Source organism: Thunnus maccoyii, chromosome 7 (assembly GCF_910596095.1).
Source record: "Thunnus maccoyii chromosome 7, fThuMac1.1, whole genome shotgun sequence".
In the NCBI taxonomy this organism is placed as follows: Eukaryota; Metazoa; Chordata; class Actinopteri; order Scombriformes; family Scombridae; genus Thunnus; species Thunnus maccoyii.
Genome location: NC_056539.1, coordinates 23,723,379 through 23,744,323, shown reverse-complemented (window position 1 = coordinate 23,744,323; position 20,945 = coordinate 23,723,379). Strand labels below are relative to the sequence as shown.

Here is a 20,945-nt window from a genome sequence, read left to right as displayed (position 1 = left end):
GATGCCAGTCCTCTGTGGTGGTGTGCTGAGTTGACTTCATGAGAATAGGAAGCAGATGAAATGGAACTGATGCTTTACAAAGTGATAAACAAACCCGCTTTGGAAAGCTCTTAAAATTTCCAGAAGGTTAAAACCAGGTTCTTATTTTTGCCTTCTGTAACCTGCCTTGTTGACTACAGCTTGAGTTAATAATCTCCTACATTTCCCAGACTGCCTTTGAACACAAGAGAACATGCCAGAACAAGCTGCATTCAGGTAGATGTTAAAGACCTTGGTATGCTTCAAACGAAGTACTCGTTGGTGTCTGAAACTCCCTCTCTCACATCTTTTTCCTCTGCCAGAATTGGGAGGTGGGGGGGCCGCATCCTGCAATTTTCATAACTTCTCGAAACCGATAATCCGACCAGCACACCCATTTAGATGAGAGATAGGCGAGGTGTGACTGAAATAAGCAGGGTTTGAACTTCCTTCACTAGCTCTCTTATTTTCCTTCTTCAAATAACTGTACTTCCATCAGTTTTTCATGTGACACAGCTGAGCGCAACACCATGAATGGAGAGACTGTCCCAAAATATGCGTAGTTATTATTATTTGTACAATCTATTGCACCTCGCCCCTCTTTCTAAATACAGCCTTGAATACAAATGTGACCTTTCAGAACAGGCTCAAGCCTTTAGATGTGGTTGGACAACACATCATAAACTTAGTTTGATATATGTACACCAGTTAATGTCATATCACAACTGACTTATCGTAATCACTAGTTTTAGGCTTGTAAATAATGCTCTCATCATCCAAGTCATAATTAAGACTGGGAAACTTTTGCCAAAAGCTCCGATATACCCAACTTGAACTAAATTTAATGGATACACAACTATAATGTCAATGCAATGTATTTTTAAACTCTCACATGACCAACATTACAGTCAGACGTGAACATTAATCTTTCCCATCTCTGCTGTCGGTCTCATATGATGTGAATGAGTTATAAATCCATATGAGAGCAATGGTGATGGTAAAGTAAGTGCAGATTTCTTTTAGCTGCATTCTAGTCTATTAATGCTACTGTTGGTGGAGAACATTAGCAGCCCTCGTTCTTCTACAGCTGATGCATCCCTAAATTATTGTTAAAGGAATAGTTTAAGATTTTGGGAAATACACTCATTTGCTTTCTTTCCAAGAGTTCAATGAGAAAATCAGTACCAATTTCATGTCTGTATGGTAAAGTAGCCGGTTAGATGATCTTTGCTGTGACTTGAGTCTCCTCCTTCAGGCTTCATGGTGGGAACCACACATGTAGATACCATCCGTTCACCTTCTCTGGGGCTCACAAAAACATGGTGGTCGGAACCAAAAATCTTGGACTCATCAGACCAAAGTACAGATTTCCACTGGTCTAATGTCGATTCACTGTGTTTCTTGGCCCAAGTAATTCTCTTCTTCTCATTGGTCTCCCTCAGTAGTGGTTTCTTTGCAGCAATTCGACCATAAAGGTCTGATTCACACAGTTTCCTCCAAACAGTTGATGTTGAGATGTGTCTGCTACTTGAACTCTGGGAAGCATTGATGTGGGCTCTAATCTGAGGTGCCGTTAATTGGCATTTTCTGAGGCTGGTAACTCTAATGAACTTATCCTCCGCAGCAGAGGTAACTCTTCCTTTCGTGCGGATACGCGAGCGAGATACAAACAAGATACAACGTGTTAATTTGTGAGCTTCAGAGGTGCTGGTACATGGATTTTTTTAACATTTGGACCGAGCCAAGCTAGCTGTTTCCCACTGCTTCTGGTCTTTATGCTAAGCTAAGCTAACTGTCTCCTAGTTGTAGCTTTACATTGAACGGATAGATATGAGAGTGCATTCAATCTTCTCATGTAACTCTTGGCAATAAATCGAATATGCACATTTCCCAAAATGTCAAACTATTCCTTTAAGCGCAGGTGCACATTTTTAACAAGAATACCACACATCTTTTCTTTGAGAAATTTAGTTCCAGGTCATTTCAGTTTCTGAGGACCACACCTGTGGACTTGGCCAAAGATGAAGGCCGGCTTTAGGACTCAAGGTTTGTTAAAATTTCATGCTTTGATGTTGGAATCAAGCATTTCTGACCCATTAGTCGCTGAGCCAGCACTGCTGCTGCTGCTGCTGACCTCACTCAGTGTATTAGCAGTGGATTAGACTTGAAGTCTTACCAGGCCGTTACAGTTGCTGAGGGCCACTTTGCTGGAGTGCGGCTGGTCTTGGAGGTGTCCTACATAATGGCAGTGGGGAGAGTAAGGGTGACTCCAGGCTAATCGACCTCTCTTCCAGTACTCCACCCTGAACTGCCGGGACAGCAGACCTCCCTGCAGCGTCAGGTTCAGCAGGAAGTTGTTACGTGATGTGGACAGCTGGTAGAAGAGCTAAGAGATAGAGAAAAAGAGAGAGTTCAGTTTATAAATGCTGTTGGTTGAGAAAGTTAAAGGACAGGTTCACAGTTTTTCAAGTCTGTCTTAAAACAATAGTCAGGTGCCCATATGAATATTGAAATACCATGTAAGTGATGGGGGGCAAAATCCACAAGCCTCCTTCTGTGCAAAAAAGTATTTGAAAGTTTATCTGAAGCTAATATGAATCTTCAACCGTCGAAATGAGTCAAATCAAGCAGATATCTTTCAACATTAGTCTTCTTAGTGCCAAGGTCCCTCTTTTTGATACTATACTTCCACCACAGCTCAACAGGGAAACACTGTCTGAGGAAACACAAAGAGGGAATTTGATGCTAAAAAAAATGTAAATGTGGCAGATATCCACTTGATCTGATTAACTCAGACTGCTGAAGCCTCATATGAGCTTCAGATAAACTTTTAAATGCGTTTTTGCACAAAATGACGGTGAATGATGATGATGTGGATTTTGGCCCCCATCGATTACATTGAAAGCGCATTTGAAGGGGATCTTTTCATAGCCAGTATGAACAGGAGGAATGATTACAGCAAGGAAAACCTCTTTCAGTGTTCATATAAGGGACACCTGACTGTTGTTTTAAGACAGACTTGAAAAATTGTGAACCGTCCTTTCAGTAGATTCAAGAGTAATTTACACATGTGTATAAAAGACAAAAAGTGAAACTATTTCAAAAAGCATAATACAGAGTCTGGCGGCTTGTCTTCAGTGCTGCGTCTTCTTCTGTGGTGGTGTTGAGACGTTGCTGTGTCCAGCGTCTCGCCATCGGGTCCTACACGTACTGGGATGGCAATCTCATACTGGCCTAGACTGGACAGGAAGGCAGCTAGAGAGGGAGAAATAAAGAAGGCATAAAACAAAACAAAATCAGAGTTTAACTTAATAAGGCCAGAATTCAGCTTAATCTAATTGACTCTAATTAAAAACAGTTGAGGATTTGAGACTTGCTTATTTTGAACAGCGCTATGGGGCTTTTTTGTTGAGAGAATAACCCAGTTGGCAAAAAGAAACTTGCAGACTTTTTGGCCCATTGCTGACAAGGCAGCTCCACTCCAAGTGCCCCCCTCATGTATGAGGCCAAAGGGATGTTGCCATGGTTACCCTGAAACTGTATACTTCCTGTCTGTCCCAGTCTGTGCTGGGGCCTGGTGGAGATTTATTGTCCAAACACACACACAGCTTCAAATAGCCAACGTCAGCTAACTAACGGGGAAGGGTCACCAGCAAATGAGCCCAGTTTTCATCAAACCTTTGGCCTCAGTTAGTAGAGAAGCAGCCCCTTCCCACACAGAGTAAATACCTAGAGATCAGAGTTCCCTGGTACAGGCTTGGAGAGCTCTGTACCGGGAAAAAAAACACTCTGTAGGCAAGGGATAGGTTTGGCTTGGATAAACAACAAGCACAATTACAAACGCTGCCTTCAAATGGAACTCGTGAGGTTGTACTGTATTTTCGACATGGGAAGCTGAGTACAAAATATGCACGGCGTTCAAACGGTTTAAGTCATGAGAAGACAGTTGTTTGGCGGCTTAACAACAGAAATGAATGGTGCCTTGATCCTTTTCCAAAAATAGTGAATGGGTTAGCATTTTTTTTTTGCATTTTAATATCATGTCTAATTTTCTTCCCTCACTATGTAGGTGCACAGCTCTGCAGCGAGTTAAACGCACTTTCCAGTAAAGGTTCAGGAAGGTGGAATGGCCTGTGTTTGGCCACTGATATTTGTTACAAATTGAAAAAAGATGCAATACAAGTGAACAAGACTTTGACTCAAGGTTTTGTTTGTTTGTTCTTGCTTTTTTTCATTACCTGACCCCCACACCTACCTGCACATATGCTCCCAATTCACTTATCAGCTCCCCGTTCTTGCCCTTAAGCCATACTACTCAATGAGATCATCTCCCAGCCATACTTTTGTCTGATTATCCTGCCTGCCTTGTTTTTTGGCCCTTGTCTGCCTCTTCATGCTTTTACCTTACTTATTCTGTCTGTTAATATTGTGTCTGAGTCCTCACCTTGTTTCACTGAATCATTTACTGTTACATAAAATTAGTACGGTAACAAAAAACAACTGGATTCATAAATTCACTATCAAATGTCAATAGCGGTATTGGTTTACAAAATCCTGTACTGGTCTGGCAATATAGTCAGAGTCCACAAGAAAAATAAAATATATAATATTAGCAATAGCTACACAATAAATAAGCTTAAGTGACCTAAAATGTCGCATTAACTAGCAGCTTATTAGCTTCAGATAGACTATCGGCAGGTTGGTGGGGTGTATAATCTTGTTTCAGTGCTTACTTTTTTGTTTTTTGGCTAAAAACAGACGCCTTTCACATTACATTTATTTGGTTCATTCAGAAAACTAATGAGTAGAGAGCAAAACATCTGATGACAACTTTTTGGAAAACATTGGGCTGACATTTTTTAAAATGTGTGTAGGTCAGATCTCAACTTGTGAGCTCAGTCTAGTTGAAACATTTCACTTGTGCAGTATTGAAATCATATCAGTGGGTGACTCAAATTCTCTCAAATGGACAAAAGAAAAGGCACCAACACCCCATCAGCTCTGTTCCTCACACTCTGTTTCCCACAACACATTAATCCTGTTCTCACAAACCACAGCAAGTAACCAGGCAGGTGGTATTACCATAACATTTAAAGCACAGGAAAAGCTCCTGTAGAGAATGAAGGGAGGGTGTTAATAAAGTAGATATAACTAAGCTCCATGGAAGAAATTAATGAGACCTCACACAGAATAAACTCTACACTAATGAAAATAGGAAAACAAATTAGTCCGTCTTTTGAACTAAAGGTTTGAGCGGAAAAAAAAAAACCCACTTAAGCCTCTTCACAGGATTTCCAACCAATCCCTCTCGCTCCCACAGAAAATCTGTCTGTTCTAATCCACAGGGGAACGAAGACACATGTAGATCTAGTGAACTTTCCTAATCTTAAGAAATTAAAAACTGTAAATTAAGCCCCCTTTTAGAAGATGTGAACTCTAAACAAGCTTTATAAAACACCTTTAACAGTTAAAGAAAAATATACTGTATAATCCACTTGAGGCAGTAGGAACTAAAAGTAGATCAAATCATTATCGTGTCCGTTTTTCTTTGATAGCTGATTGTTTCCTACAGCAAGAGATACAGACCAGATGTTGGAACATTAGACTTCAGAACAACAGTGTTGGTGTTGTTGTTTACAGAGCAAAACCACAATATGTAAAACAGTGTCTTAATCACATTCTGACAATTAGGGTTTACTAGAGGACAAGACGCTTACGTACATGGATAAACGCAGTGATAGTAGCCTCTCTTGTTATGATCATATATAAAATATTTCATCCTACAGAGATGATAACCTACACACCACATCACAGCAAACAGATGCCAAACCTGTTGTAGTGAGCCGTCTAGTTTAAAGACTCGGAGAAGATGGATGAGGGAAGCTTTTAGAGGTTTTACGACTGGATTTATCAAAATACTTGTTTCTCTGTTACATGTTACTCCAACTCTTAATTTATTTCTTGATCAAATCCTTCCTTCCTTCCTTCCCCTGGAGGAGTTTAGTCAGACAACTCTAGTTTGAAATGTTTCCCGCTGTTTGCACAGAGATACAAGGGAGTGATGAGTAAATGTTCCCCCCTTGCCGGAGCCTGCAGGTGGATGCTGGGGTGATGGTGGGGCTGAATGAGCGGGCAGCGATACTGTGGTTCAGAGCAGCAGCAGCATTGGCATAGCAGAGGGAGAGATGGGAAATTTTGCAGCTTAAATAGACCGCCTAATTGGGAGGGTGCATTTAGTAGATGGTAGATGTCACGTGTGTATGTAGCTCAAGCTGACTGTCTCGCAGGTTTTGCTCCATTTGTCATTGGAAAACAAAAAATTGTGGACATACTTTCTATGGTTTTTGGTTATCTTTTATCTTGTATTTAGAAAATGCAAAAAAGAGTAGATGTTTTGTTACAAGAAATATTGTTTAATGGACTTTTTTGTAAAGACATACAGTACATTTGGCTTATTTTATATAACTGAAGTGCTGTTTTTTTTGTCTGTTTGTGGCCTGGATGGATGAAATGTGCGGACTGCATTGTTTGTAGTATCTACAGTTTGATGAAATGGAAAATAATAATAAAAGTATATTAAATGACTGCTACATGTAATCCATTACTTTCTGAACCGGTTTGGGATCTTGCAGTAATTCAGGGCCGGTCACCTGATAAACCTGGTGGGCCACTGCAGAAAACAATCCCGAAAAAATACAATATATCTGTTAATCATTTACATCACATCCCATCGCTTGTTCTATCCTACCTCTCATTTACACCTGCACACAATTATGCCCATTCTGTCTTCTCTAATCACCCCTGACAGTATAAACGAGAGCACATTTCTAACAAACTGAGCCCGTTTCAACTAGAGCAGGAATGATTTATCGATTAGTCAATCGAGAGAAAACTAGTCGGCAACAATTTTAACAATCGATTCATCTTGTCTGTGATTTTTCAAACAAAAAAACACCACAAATCCTCTGGTTCCAGTTCTTCAAATGTGAGGATTTTCTGCTTTTCTCTGTTTTATATCATTATAAACTAAATATCTTTGGGTTTTGGACTGTTGGTCCGAATGCAAATATATGCTCATCGACTGATTCAGCTTTTCAAAATGTTGAGTAGACATCAAAGCAAAACGCAAACAGAGACTGACGGTGGAAACATGTTTGCTAAATTTAACACTGGACACTCCCTGGCCAACAAGGTCACATACAGAAGCCTTTGTGCTGATAAATACACCCATCCACCCAAGAGCAGGGCATCTCCCTGGTTTCTGTTATCGCCAAATGAAAATAGTGGGAGGAAATACTCTGGATGGAAAAGTGTCCCTCCCTCCATCCCAGATCCACTTTCACAGCACCTCAGACTAAATGCTGCTCTGCCTCTTTTGAAACTGTTATAACAAGAGAGGGGGGGGGGGGGGGAGATCTGTCACAATTCACAATAAACTATGAGAGTGAAACATGCTGGAAGGAGTGCTCACCTTTAGATAATAATCCCATTAGAGGACATGACACTTGCTGTAGCTCTTCAGAAGAAAGGAACATTTATAAAGACAGTCACTAACAGCTGCTACCTCACTCTCACTTTTTCTATCCGTCTGTCTTTCTCTGCTCCTCCTGTCTGCACTCTGGGTGGCACATACTGGGACGTGATATATGACTGAATGTACTGCATATGTCCAAATACGCGTGTACTTTTCGTCAAGAGCTGTTTTTCTTCTTTTCTTACTGCTGCAGTGTTATTTTCGTTTCGACAATAGTGTGCCTCCAACTTTGTGGCAACAGTTTGGGAAAGGCCCTTTCCTGTTTCAGCATAACAATGCCACAAGTGCACAAAGCCAAGTCCATAAAGATATTTTCTTTTTTTTTTGCCAGTTTAGTGTGGAAGAATTTGACTGGCCTGCACAGAGCTCTGACATCAATCCCAATGCCCTATCTTACGGTTGCTCTGAAATACATCATCATATATGGTGGGTGTAACGTTCAGCGTGTCCACGTACTTTTCGTCATGCAGTGAACGTGGATATAGGAACGATGCAGGAGGCCTTCCGACCCTTGTTACAGGAACAAGAAGAGACTGAATTGCTCTCTATCCATCCCAATTGAGATGAATGACTGATGAAGTTATACGTTATATGAAATAAACTATGAATTAAACTGTAAATGTGTATAAATGGTGTATCATCCGAAGTAGAAATGACTCAACGCCGTGACCATGCTCACTTACTTAATTTGTGGGCTCTTTCAAAGCAGAACAAGACAAAAACACAAATGCTTTAAAAAGTTCAAACCTCTAGCTACAGCCTGTCTGCATATTTGTCCTCTCACTCTTTCTACATAAACACACAGACACTAGCAAAATATACTGCACACAGCTGGACACCAAGTGACCCGGCAAACACAGGAGAGACATTTTTATGTTTCTAGTAATTTTCCCATTATTTCATTTGCTGTTGGAAGAGTTTTAATCAAAAATGACTTAAAGGGGTTATCATCTGTGTTAAGTTATCAGCCAAGGCCTGGACATGAGTCAAGTGCAAAGGGGAGAGAAAAAGAAAAAGAAAAAGAAAGAGGGAGAGCGAGTGTCAAAAAAAAAGAGTTTAAGGTTTAGGACAAATGTGTTGTATGTCGCTTATGACAGAATCAAATCAAATCAAATCACAGTTTCTGCTACACATTTACAATATCGTTGCAATCAATGTTGGTCTTTTCCGTTTCCCTCCTTAACGTTGCATTCAATTAGGTAACAGCACCCGCTCCAACAGAGCTGTGCGTGTTATGGGGCATAAATATACTAAACTCTACACAGAGATGATGCAGTAGACAGGGGAAAAATATGATAAACCTGTTTTTGTGCTTAATAAAACACAAAAAATCTGATTTTCTGACCTTTTCGTTGCTGTTTTGAAAATGAGAAACATCTAATTTACCCTGATGACTTCTTGTTAACGCTTTTTGGCCATGTTGGGGAAACGGAGCGAATTAAAAAACACAGTATTGATTAATTATTTCCTTGTAAAGATATTATGGTGAATATTAGCAAACCTACTTACACATCCATCAAACACGGAGCAACATTAGCATTCATTTAGAGTTGTGCGTCTGTCCAACCAACAACTGTCCAGCTCAATATTCAATCTCATTTTAGCTCGGTTCTTAATTTCCACCAACTCCTGAGGCCTCAAGATAGTCTCTGCACGTCCAAAACAATGATATCAGGTGCGTAGGCAAAAAGGCATCAACTTCTGAGGAAAATATCTCGATCTTTAGCTGCTAAATGCTCCACAATGTTCACCAGCTACTCGCTAACTTTGTCTATTTGCCGTTTGATGCTGACAGGTAGCGTACAGTAGGTTTAAAAGTGCTTTTTTGCTGACAGCTGTTGCCTGCTGAGGCTGAAAACTACGCTGACGAGAGGGGAGTTTGAAATCAAAACAAAGGCCCAAAAGACATTAAAACCGAAATAATTAACCTATAACTAACTAACTAACCTAATAACTAACCTAAATAATTCTCTGTGAGTTAATAACTACAAACGACCCCTTTCACATTACACATTTGATCCATTGTTAATAAAAAAATATTGATTAGTGCAGCTTTAAAAACCGAACCGTGTGTACCTGTCCATAAGATGACTATGGAGAAGGGAGGCATGTCAGGGTTCGAGGGGTGGGTTTCTTAAAGGAAGCAGGGTGGCAGACTACTGGAGACGGATGACTGTGAGGGTTCAGAGGTTAAGTTTAGGATATACACAATCACAGCCTTGTTCAGGGTGACGAGACACGGACACTCAGGGAATTTATGTCTTTGCCTTTAGGGGATTTCAGTAACTCTAGCTTCAGTGTGTATGTGAGAGAGACGGAGAGAGGCCGAGAAACTGTGCGGTGAGAGGTGAGGAGGGCGGGCACGTGGATGTGCCACAGCCACATGATTGGTGGAAGCAGAGTTCAAGTTCAGCAGTCGAGACCTGCAGGCCTGGAGTGTGCCTCCGCCGTCAGACAGCCGGGTCAGGCCTGAGTCATTTGCTACGGCCCATTTGCCTCAACTCTTTCTCATCTGAGAACCACGCACATGAATTATAAATAAAACAATTACAGTGTACTGTAATGGTTTAGGTTGCAGATGGTGATCGTTAAATTACAATAAAACTGAAATTAAATAGAAATTAAAAAAGTATTTATTCTGAACTTCTAAATATGGGTAGCATTGAGAGCCGAGGTTGTTTTTTTTTTTTTTTTTTACCAAAATGAAAAACAGATTTCACTCTCGACCATAAAATATATTAAAGTAACTCGCAGTATAAAGTCAACATCACAGACAATAAACCAATCATGATTTCCCACTATTTTTAAAGACCTTAAACAATAAAGTCTGTGCTTTTAATAGTGTGTTCAAAACGCAGGTGTCTCCTGACTGACACAGGGGTAAACCTGCATTTTTTGTTGGTCTCAGTAGGTTAACTCCATAGACTGTATGTAAATATACATATATTTATTTATTTATATACAGTCTATGATCAATTTTCATCATCCAACTTGGTCTGCTCCGGACTATGGAAACAAACAGTCTGATACTTTGGTGGGAAAGGGTAAACATATGTTTCTATAATAACTGTAGGACCACTATAACTAACCGCTAACATTAGACAGCCATGAAGATGCACTAGTTGTGGTCACAGTAGCTCTCAGAGCATCTTTGTATTTTCTCTGTACTGTGCTGTTTACTCACAGACATTTTGTTTTCAGGAGTCAGGATGCAATAAAGACTTAAGACTATAGGAGGTAAAAAAAAAAAAGCTACTGAGTTAACTGTCAGTTAGCTCTGTCGCTAACAGGACAATAAAGCCATAAGACGTATTTGTACAAGCAGTCCTGTCTCATAATAACTGTCTGTAAATCATTCCTTTTTGAGGAACAGTTAATACTGCGACAGAGGAGGGTTAAATAAAAATGGAAATGGTGCAGTTGGTCAAAAGCGCTAATTTGCTCGTCAAAGTTCACCAAAGTTGAACTTGACGCAAAAATTTTACACTAATTTACTTTACTGTTGTGAGTGAATCCACTGACTGTGATGATTCTAAAAATGAAATGAACTGATTACGCAGCAAGAAGTTCTTGTATGGCTGCTGGTGTTCAGTAGGAATTAAACATTTGAGAACTTCAGCTCCTTTTGTAAAATGAAAAACATGTAATTCTCAAATTCAGGTATTGAAAAAACACCAGTTTGGTATCAGTAATGGTACCCAAACTCAGGTATCGTATATTAGTATAAAAGAAAATCAAATGTCTTGTTTTGTCTTGTGTGAATGATGATAACTAGAGCTGCAATGATAAGTTGATTAATCAATAAGTTGATCAACAGAAAATTAATCGGCAACTATTTTGATAATCGACTAATTGTTTTGAGACATTTTTTTAAGAAAAAATGCTAAAATTCTCTGAATCCAGCTTCTTAAATGTGAATATTTTCTGATTCCTTTAGTCCTGAATGAACTAAACTGAACGTTTTTGGGTTGAGGATTGTCGATCGGGACAAAATAAGACATTTGAGGACGTCATCTAATCTAATTGATTAATTGAGAAAGTAATTGACAGATTAATTGATAATGAAAATAATCGTTAGCTACAGCAATAATGACAACCCCAGATTCCACAGACTCAGTAAAGAAGTCTTGTATGAACAGGTCCAAATGAGCCCAGGTAGATTATCCAGTGTCAATGTGTGTGTGTGTGTGTGTGTGTGTGTGTGTGTGTGTGTGTGTGTGTGTGTGTGTGTGTGTGTGTGTGTGAAAGTCAGCCTGATGGATGTAACCTCCCTGTCACAGTTCACGTTCTGGTTTACGACTAGAAGCTAAATCGTAAATCGCCTCCTCTCACCTTGTGACTGAGCGAACTCATCTCTGTGACCTCCTGCGACCTCGGTGGCAACCATGACGATGATGACAGTGCAGACCAGACCAGTCCTCCATAGCGTTTCCATGGTTACTACAGTAGTAGCTATAGTAACAGAATTCAGTGCAGTAGTCCCCGGGCCTCTGTCCCAACATGTCTCCAGCCCTCTCGGATGCCCCCTCGCCTAGCAGTGGGACAGCTCAGCGCTCTGTTGGGCCATGGCTGCAGGAAGAGTGGACAGTTCAGACAGACATAGCAGCCTCTACAGTGTGTCGGTCAGCGAGTGGTGGTGAATCCTCATAGACGTAGAAAAGGCCTGGATGGATCCTCAAAAGGGGCTCAGCAGCAACGGTTGGTTTAGACTCGTCTCTGTAGCCCTGTAGAGGAGAAATTGTTCAGTGACTTTAAGAGGAAAGGCAGAGAAGGGAGTGAAAGGGAGGGGAGAGACAGATTTAGGCTTCATCTCAAAGAGGAGGGAGGAACAAGGCAGACATAGTGAAACCCAGACTAAGAGAGAGAGAGAGGGAGAGAGAGAGAGAGAGAGAGAGAGCATGAGATCCCGTTGACCCGTGCAGTTCCCAGTCTAACAAGACACATCTACCCAGTTCATACTCAGTGTCCAGTGAAGGACCGCCCAGTCTTGCATTGTTCTTTCAGCTAATCAATCTTGGCTTTGGCAAAGGGCAAACACCCTGTCTTTCACTCTGATGACCAGAGACAACAGCAGGTCCCAACCTGGGGCCCCTGAGGCCCTGCTCTTTAAGCTGCCTGCCCACCGGAAAGAGTTCAAACACAAAGGAAGCCATTGATCTTGTAAAAAGCTGTGCTTAATGCCCAAACAGGGCTTGAAGTGGGTATTATGTCAGAGGCTCTGGGGGTAAAATGAGCCAATTTGAGAGGAGCAGCAGGTTGCCATCACCGCTACGCTGGCTGACTGTGGCGGTTGGTTGTATGGCTGAGTGACTTGCTGGCTGGCTGCCTGACTGTACAGCTTACTAATTGGCCGGCGCCCTGGCTAGCAGACTGATGGTATGAGTGTCCAGTCCCGGCGTTATGGGCGGGCCAGATTTTTTTTCTCCAGGATGGCGAAGTCATGACCCGCCCTACTCTGCCTCTGACTGGCTAGTACTCATTGCCTTTGTTGGTTGGGTTGGTTAGGTTTAGGCATGAGGAGTGAGATTGGTTTAGGTTAGGGTAAGAATATCAGGGTAAGCCAATCAGAGGCAGAGTTAGGAATTTAGGCCTCCCAGGAGAAATCAGCATCAACGCCGTTTTAATGCGCAGGCTTACTGGGGTCTCAAGCCCCGGGCTCAACGACGTGAAAGGGCCCGTGAGGCTCGGGGAAAAACTAAAATGAAATTCACAGTGTGTCTAGTATCTCTGCTGCTCCTAAGCAGAAACCACAGGTTAGATGTTTGTTATGTTGTCAGCAACAGTTGTCGCCTTTACACTTTTAGTTTCACTCTTTTTTATCTTTCGGTCTTCTCCCTCTGTTTCTAAGAAGTTTGATTAATGCTCTGAACTTCAGTTGGTGGCAGTTACTAACCGTCATTCTGAGTTTTTGTCAGCGTGTGACACTAGAAGTTGAAACGGCTAGCTGAGGTTAGCATGCCGGCCAGTGTTTCACTTTAAACAGTGCAGGAAAATGTGTCGTGGTTGTCGTGGTTGTTGTGGTGACAGCAGCTGTGACATAAACAGAACATGTAGGTGTCCTCCTAAACGTCTTGAATTATTGTATGTTCAACACAGTATATATCTGTCTGGCACTTTTTGTATTACATTATGTAAATTAAGTGGTGTTGCCAACAAGAAGCATTCACATTTCCTCACTTATTTTTCTGAAATTAATATTTTTAAATGTCTCGCTTGAAATGAGACGCTGAATCTTGTTGGCTGTGTGACCACAGTTTACACAATATTTAGTCACAAACCCCTATTTTAGTGTGTGCACAATGACAAAGCAGGTTAATTGGTTGATTATGGGCCACTTTCCTATTGAGGATAACCCACCCATAAAAACCAAACGCCGGCCAGTTATGTTCATCTGGCGCCAGGGCTGTGAGTGTCCATATGAAGCTTGTTTACATGTGAGACAAAGTGTAGAGTACTGAAATAATAATGATAATGATAACTGTATTTATAAAGCACCTTTCAAAAACAAAGTGCTTTACAGTAAAACAAGGAGTACAAAAGTAAACAAAATCATAAAACATAAAAACATTAAAAAAAATAAATGTGATAAAATTATAGTTAAAAATTATATTATAACAAATTACCATCAGTTAGGAGTAGAGCTGCAATGATTAATTGATTAATTGCCAACTATTAAACTATTTTCATAGTCAATTAATCGTTTGGAGTCAATTTTTAAGAAAAAGTCTTCTCAAATGTGAATATTTTCTGGTTTCTTTGATAGTAAATTGAGTATCTTTGAGTTGTGGACTGCTAGTCGGGACAAAAGCAGCCTTAGTTGGGGGAGTTGGGGGATTTAAATAAAACATATTGACTTTGCCTGACTCATTTCAGTTAAATATCCCAGTTGAATGAAACAGTGCTGCAGCATTTAAGTCAAGTGACCATTGAAAGACAGCTCAGCATCAAAAATGACACCTCAATTACTGACTTGGTCAGATAATGAAACCAGACTAGAATTGAGAGTGTAAGAGGTATGATGATCTCTGATTTGGAGTCATTTAATTGCAGGAAATATTTGGACACCCAGGTCTTAATTTCAGCGAGACACCACATAAGGGACACATCAAGGGTTTATTGGTACATACAGTTGTGTATCATCCACATAGCGCTGCACAGTGCCGGTGAAAGTGAGTAAAGTTTCTCAATCAACGCCCGGAGGATGATTGGAGAAAAACTTTATTTTCCGCACTACTAATTAGACTGTCCTGTGCTATAAATAAAGCACAAGTTCCTTTTTAATGGAGCGCTATTCCGTTTGAGTTCATTTTAACTTCGAGAGCAACACAGAGCGAGTCTGCTTTATAATAACAATGGAAAATGAGTTCCTCAGATCCACAGTACCCATTACAAAAACAGACCAGAGCCAGGATCGGGAGTCACATTTTCATGGGTGCCCTTCTCTTTGACTCGCTTCTTAGTTTCCTGGCTTTGGATTGCAGTGTCAGCTAAAACTCAACCCTCGCTATACTTCTCGCTCTCAGTAAAGTCTGCCCACCCAGTTCCCTCTCTCCCCTCCATCCCTCCCTCAGAGCCGTCTGGGGAGAGAAGAGCGAGCGGAGACGCCACACTGGCCCAGATGGCTGGCGGCTAACCAACTGCAGCCAAAGGTAATCGGAAGCAGATGGGAAACCTTTCGGTGACGAGAGCAGAGGGAACAAGTTGCCTCCTGAAAAGAGGAAAAAAAAAAAAAAAAAAAAAAAAAAACGAGCGCAAAGCCCGAGGGGAATGAAAGAGAGACAGCAGTGTAAGCTGTTCAAGCCAGCTGGGAGAGCCATTCTTGAGTGTTAATACCCTGAACTGAGTGTGGAGGAATGATTGTGAGTGTGTAGATGTGAAAAGAGCCCTAATGTGCCTCTCATTTCCCCGAGTTTCAAACAGCATTGTGAAGGTACAGTAAAGGGAGAGCTTGCTTTAAAAAACACTGAGGGGTCTTTGTACTGTTGCTGCTTCCTTCATACGTGGAACAACTGAAAGTCTTTCTCTCTTCCCCTCCCTCAGGCTTTCTCCCAGTCATTTCCTGCACAAGCCAAACTCCCCTCCATTTTCATTACTTCTGCTCCCGCTCTCGATTTATTGTGGGGTTATTAAACTTGCAGCTTGATATCAAGTGCATTTCATTACCACTAACTCTCATATTGTTTATTTAAACAGGAGAAAGAGGGAGAGATCGGACCCCCCAATGCTGTCCCTCGGTGCTTTTTAAGTAAAGCTGCTTAAAAAGATTTGTGGAGCCTTCAAAAGATCCCCCCACAACAACACGCATGCACTGCTTTCTTGGTAAATTATTGCTCCATTATAAACTGCACAGAAACACAGCTAAATTAAGAATAAGCCGTCTCGCAGAGGTGATGGTGTCGTACATCTTCCGTGGTCTGTTGTGCAAAACTTTCCCTCTGGGCTGTATCACTTTTGCGAAAATAAAAAACGTATGTTTGTCAGCAGGCCAAGCGAGCACATACGCTGACTCTCCACTCGGTGTTTTGCTTGGATGAGAGCCTCTGACAAGCTACGAATATCGACCATATAGCTGCAATCACGGCCAAGAGAGAGAGAGAGAGAGAGTGAGAGAGAGAGAGAGAGAGAGAGAGAGAGTGGACCCGAGCTGCAGACAGGCCACACAATTTCCAATGCAATCACAATTTGCAAAAGAGGAAAGAAGGGGAGAAGAAAGGGGTCGTTGTTATAACAAGAGAGAGAAAAGTTGGACCGCTCAGGATAATTAGGTGGGAATTTAAGGGTGGGCCAAATTTGCAATGTAATCAAGCCAGTGGACCCAGAAGCGTTTTGACACGTCATTTTTTCATCCTGTCATCTACTAGTGAACAGTGACTGGTGCTTTTCATATGGTGTAAAGGATGTACAGTGAAAAAAAGACTAACTATGCTGTCCTTGTCTTTAACTGTTGCCAGGGAGAGTGGAGCTATCCGAAAACTAGCACACTAATCAAAGCCATATGACCGGCTCAAAGTAAAGTCTGTGTGGAGCGAACAGATGCTAAGTGTCCCTCAGCTTAGCTTCAAGTCTAGCTCTCCCCCACTCTTTTTCTTTCTCTCTCACTCACTCACACACACACACACACATACACATACACACACTGTCTCCACTTTGATCAGAGAGTAGCTCATGAATCAGCTTTAGGTTCAGTTTATTATTTCATTAAACTGGCAGTGCGGCTTCTCTTTTCTAATAAGACCATGAGGCTGTGGGATCAAATGGCCCGTAAGACGAATGTCACACATCAGATGCAGTGTTTCAGACTGCTTCAGCAGCAATTATTTCCTCATAACTGCCTTAAAAAAAGATGTCTGGATTCAAACAGATCTCCACATGAAACCCTGAACAGGTGATAGAAATAATACAAAGCACTGGAGGAGGGGGGTGGGGTAGGGGTGGTGGGGTGGGGTGGGGGGTATATCTCAGACTAAACTCTCTCTGTCTGGTGTAAAGACAGAGAAAAGAGAGGCAGGCATTCCTTTCTCAATTTCCCCAAATAAACAGCGTGCAGATGAAAAGTGGGAACATAAACAGGCCGGAGAACCTCGGATGTGCTCCCCTCACTCTCAAAATGTGCCTCTCGAGTCTGAAACAATATTTAGTGAGAGAGAGAGCTGACTCGACATGAAGTGAGTCAGCCAGCAGCGTTGGGAGCAGAGCGCGGATGGCACTGGAAGGTTTTCTCCGTTATCAAATTCAATGCTGTGTCGTTTTTAAAAAAAATCTTTGTTAAGGATGCCAACAGTCGAAAACGCTCAGTTTACTACCACAGAAGACAATCCTTACATGTCAGATGCTAGAACCATAAATGTTTGGCATTTTTGCTTGAAATGAAATTATTCAGCTTTTTTTTTAAATAGCTGCCAATTAATTTACTGTAGATTGACTAATCAATGAATCAACTAATCGTTTAAGTCCTATTCTTCTTTATCTATGAGTCTTTATCTTTCAAGCTTACATAGAACTGCAACGATTAGTCAATGAATCGATAATTCGATCAACAATATTAACTGGCAACTATTTTGATCATCAATTAACCGTTTTAGTCATTTTATAATAAAAAATGCCAAAGATTTGCTGGTTTCAGCTTCTCATATGTGATGATTTGATGCTTTTCTTTGTCAAACATGACGGTAAACTGAAGATGTTTGGATTTTGGACTGTTGATCAGACAAAAAAGACATCTGAAGACATCACCTTTGACTCTGGGAAATTATAATGGCCATGTTTTACTATTTTCTGACATCGAACAACGATTAATCGAAAAAATAATCAGCAGATTAATCGATAATGAAAATAATCGTTAGTTACAGCCCTAAGCTTATAGAGAGTAGTGTAGTTTTTACATAGCATTGATGTAGTGCAAAGGAAGGTTTGTAAATGAGCGTGTGTTGCAGAGCAGTCCTGAGTTGATGTGTTGTATCGGGAGAGAAAAGTTGTGCACGTATGTGTGAGTAGTTTGACTGATGGTAAAAATCCAAAAACAAGAGAAACTAATGATATGTCTGCTGGCAACATATTCAAGCTACAAATGTATCTCTGGATAATCACAGGACAGGATCAAAGAAGACATTAATCATTCTTATAGCGTCTGGCAGCGTCCTATGGCCAAACTAAATAATGAAATAATGCATTTATATGGATTAAAACAAACTTTTGACATAAAGAGTTTGGGGCGAACATCCAAAAAAAGAAAAAACCCTTACAGGTGCTGGATCAAAACGCTAACTGAAGGCAAAAATCAGACACACGCTCAGCACGCTTGCAGCGTCTCTTTGCAGAAATACACCAAAACAGAATGACGCTGCACAAAGATGAAGCATGCAAGTGCCATGTGTGAATCAGAAACAAGATTTCATGATAAATAGGCATGCAAAATAGTCACAAACCTGCAGAAACCTATACTTTCTGCAACATCAAACTAATGTGGGACCTGAAATGCATGTATATATATATATATTCTTAATTTTAGCACATCTGTGAGTCTAAAACGTGAGGATGTTACATATTGTTTTGTTATGTTTGTATGATATCTTCAGCAGCTTGTTACAGATCATTATTTTCCACCAAGGAGAAGCTGCAAGTTGCTCCCCCAACCGGTGAACGACACAATGTCACTCTTCACATGTGTACCTCATGTCTGCTGTCGGCCACATCATCCCTCCACCGGCCTGCACACACACACACACACACACACACACACACACACACACACACACATACACACAGACACACACACACACACACACACAGACACAGACACAGACACACACACACACACACAGACACACACACACCGACTGCCCTGTCATCAGCCAATGAGGAGATCCCAGCCGCAAGTAAGGGTTCTTAAGGAGAAGAGCTATCCAATGATAGATTTTAGGAGGAATACCATGCAAATGCAATAAGAAAACAATGAATCCATGGAGGAGTGTATCATGACATAAAGGAGCTTTAAAACTGACTAAATAAGTGCGATACACCTCAGTGTGCCGCATATGCATTCAAAGTTTCTGCAGAAATATTTCAGGAGAAATGAGCGCACAGGAGCTGAGAACAGCCTCCTGCCAGCATCATGTCAGGAGTGTTTGCTTCCAGAGTTGTGCATGAAAAAGCAGAGAGTGTGGCCGGGCTGGTTGACCTACCTTCCCGTGTCCCCGGGCAGAAGTTTCCGCTGTGAGTCTGTCCTCTGTCCTCAGCGGCGGAGCGGAGAGGAGGCGGCGCCGGCGGGGAGACTCGACTTCTTCCACTTCCAGCAGCAGAGAGCCGCAGTGTGATGACAAGTTACCCGCAATACAGTCATCAAGCGTCCGGTTGCAGCTTCCAAAATAACAGTCTTGTCAAGTATTTAGGGTATTAAAGGACTGAATTAACAGGTTTATTGTCAAATTGTGAAATGGATGAATTAAGAGCTTCATAGATGTTTAATTTCAAAGCTCCAACCTGTAACAAACATGATTGCAAATGTGAATTATAAAAGATGCACATGTGTGTCACTGGTACAGAAACCAAAACACTGACTTTGGAAGAATGTAAAATAGCCCCCTGAAATATCAGCCCTTCATATGGCCTACTGTGGCTTTTATGTTTTGTTTTGTTTGTTTTAATATATGAATGAAAATCCACATGGTAGGGATGCTCTGTGCAGCTGAATGACATTTATAGCAGTACAAGACAGTAATGGGACTTTTCCAAATTCATTGTCTTTTATCTTTGCACATGCTGTAGCTCTTTAGCAGTCAAGGGTTTCTATCAGATGGATTATCATGTATAAATATTTCCTTTTGCATGTCTTCAACACTGACCACCATTTATGACAATAAAGATCTTTTTATAAATGAAGTGAATCTGGTGGACTCCAAGTTTTAAATGAAGTTTGTTTATATTTCTTCATTCATAGACTAAAGTGTAAATGAAAGGAGGTAAAAAGTCAACACAGGTATGTCTGACTAAATCAGAAAATGTAAAAATAAAAAGAAATTAGTCATGGGAAGTGTTTGTCATCATCAAATTAAAGTATTGAATCATTATTGAGAACAAAATGATGAGCAAATAGATCCATGAATCCAGTTAATTTTCTCCTTATTGGCAGAAAAAAACGGATATAAAAAGCACCAAAATGACAATAACTAAGTCACAGCTCCTCTATTGTACCAGACAACACAGATGACCCTTTTCTCCGTGAATGTTCAGAACTAAAGAAAGGCAGAGACACATATAGGCCTTCAATTCAAGTGCAAATTCAATTAATCAATTGTCTAAAACACCGGCATGAACAATTTTCCTCACACTCTGCTTCATAACGTTTCTATCTGATCTCTAAATAATCTGTTTATAAAGGTGATACCTGAATTTGTGACCAGCTGAAATGTCAGTGAAGCTGTTGGTTTTATTTTGAATGCAGAGGTCTTCCTCTCCGGGTTTGTTTTGTCTGATTTTGTCTGACTTGATTCAGTGGGATGCTGCTGATTGGCTGCCTGATCTGCGACTCCGAGGAAGCAGCTGCAACCGGCAGGGTGGTGTGTGTTTGGGTCTGTGTGTGTGTGGGTAGTGGGGGTCGGGAGGGGGGGAGGGGGTACTGTGGTTATTACACAGGTGTTTCAGTATAGATGTGTGTACGTGTCATATATTAGTTATTCTGTAATAAAAGAGTGTTACACACAGAACTGAGGACAGAAAAGGGTATTTTAATGTCAATACAAGTAAATAAGGTATAAAAGTACCATTTATTTATATAATGTCATATCTGAACATAATCTAGCGGTAAAGTTAAATAACCTGCTGCATTTTAAAGAAAAAGTTTAACATTTTGGAAATATGCTAATTCGCTTTATTTAAAGGTCCCCTGGAAATATGT

General features: G+C 40.9%; 1 protein-coding gene across 3 annotated transcripts in view; it reads right to left on the bottom strand.

Moving 5' to 3' along the window:
* The window catches only part of adamts10 (ADAM metallopeptidase with thrombospondin type 1 motif, 10), a 60,320-nt gene extending 40,919 nt beyond the window's left edge, over window positions 1–19,401 (bottom strand). For 2 of the 3 annotated variants that reach the window (XM_042417623.1, XM_042417626.1), the window contains exons 1-4: window positions 19,234–19,401; window positions 11,885–12,276; window positions 3,134–3,273; window positions 2,195–2,404 (exon numbers count right to left, since the gene is read on the bottom strand). In XM_042417623.1, the coding sequence (XP_042273557.1) occupies window positions 2,195–2,404; window positions 3,134–3,273; window positions 11,885–11,987 (453 nt within the window). In that variant the 5' untranslated portion in view covers window positions 11,988–12,276; window positions 19,234–19,401. The remainder of the gene's footprint in view (window positions 1–2,194; window positions 2,405–3,133; window positions 3,274–11,884; window positions 12,277–19,233) is intronic. The other variant, XM_042417625.1, reaches the window with a different exon arrangement.
* Between the last annotated feature and the right edge of the window lie 1,544 nt (window positions 19,402–20,945).